At 45.5% G+C, this 1,481-nt stretch overlaps 1 protein-coding gene across 1 annotated transcript in view; it reads left to right on the forward strand.

The window, feature by feature from the left end:
- The window catches only part of LOC107102038 (UDP-N-acetylglucosamine transporter-like), a 15,001-nt gene that overhangs the window by 11,734 nt on the left and 1,786 nt on the right, over positions 1 to 1,481 (forward strand). The window contains exon 5 of the mRNA XM_015401184.1: positions 630 to 798. Coding sequence (XP_015256670.1) covers positions 630 to 798 — 169 coding nt within the window. The remainder of the gene's footprint in view (positions 1 to 629; positions 799 to 1,481) is intronic.

Consider the following 1,481-nt stretch of genomic DNA (forward strand, 5'->3'; position numbering starts at 1 on the left):
ATAGACCTAATTTCCACTACCCTCTGAAAACCGGTCCGTGCCGAGTTTGGACTGAGCTTGGATCAGTTAACCGTGCCCAGCTCGGTTCCTTACGACTATTTACACACCACACTAACGCGGTTACTCGCCTTCTAGTGGCGATCTACGGTACTACTGCTCTCTAGAGGTAAACAACCAACGTGGTGGCGCCCGTAACATTCAGGAAGTTATGTTTTGCTATTGTTGTGATATTTCGTTGTTTGCAGAGAAGACGCAGCCTTTAGTGAATTTTCTTGACAGCGTCGGCATTTGGGAAGTGGATACGACAAACGATAGTCTAATCAGGACTTCCAGACGCAGGAAACAAAGACAGACGTTGAGGTTCATCACACTGCTAAGCAGAATCATCACTGGAAATTATGCAGCACTGAAGCGAAGCTAGGATTTTTAGATACAGAGTGAGAGAATAGAGATAGAATGAAGCAGAGTGATGAAAAAGGGGTCCCTATGTCCTCCAGCAGTCTAAGCCTATAGCAGCAAAAGTGTAGAAACAGTATTTTGGAGGAGGTATAAGAAAGGTAGAGCCATAGGTAGTGGGACCTAAACTGTCACAACACTTCAGCTAAAATGTTCATGTTGATCCTCTGCAGTGGCCCAGCGAGTCAGCGGGGGAGCAGAAGGTGCTGACTGCAGGCTCCCAGATGGTGGGAGTGATGGCCGTGCTAATGGCCTGCGTGTCCAGTGGTTTTGCCGGAGTTTACTTTGAGAAGATCCTAAAGGAGACCAAGCAGAGTGTCTGGGTCCGAAACATCCAGCTGGGTACGATTCTGAAACCTGCTGCTGAAGGTTTTATGGCTATTTGCAGTTAGTCCTTCATGGTAGTCATGTGCTTCAACTTCCTGAAGGCTGTTCTTTATTTATCCGCTGGTGAACAGCCGCTCCTCCTCCTTTATTCACCACCTGTATTCAGCGCCGGCGTTTCTGAGCCGCAGAAACAGGTTTTTCATGTTCTTCACTCTGTTCTCCTTTCTACCTGTCATCTATTGTCTCTTTCAGATGATTATTGGTTGAGTTTCTTCCTTCAGGGAACCATCTGGGTCTGAACAGGTGCCACTAAAAAGATTAGACATTATAAAATAAAACATCTAAAAGCAAACATTGCTGCGGAAAGAGTAACAACTTCTATTGTTGCCTCTCTCCTTTTTCAGCGAGGTTGCTTTCAGGGTCACTGCAGAGTTTCTTCAGTTATTATGTCTCGACAGGCTGGCGCTGTTTTGGCGTTGGGGGCGGGGCTAAACTGAGGTCAAGGTTTTAAATATCTTACTGTTATCCTCATTAGCTGTATAAACCAACAAGTGACCCAGTAAGTATAGTTCCAGTCAGGGGCAGATTTACCATTAGGCAGTTGCCTAGGGCCCCGAATTCCTGGGGGCCCCATAAAACTCTGTTAATACAACTATTCCTTATTTGTGCACATTAATTATGTTTTTGATGAAAAATGC

This window comes from Cyprinodon variegatus, unplaced genomic scaffold (assembly GCF_000732505.1).
Source record: "Cyprinodon variegatus isolate N-32 unplaced genomic scaffold, C_variegatus-1.0 Scaffold1191, whole genome shotgun sequence".
NCBI lineage: Eukaryota > Metazoa > Chordata > Actinopteri > Cyprinodontiformes > Cyprinodontidae > Cyprinodon > Cyprinodon variegatus.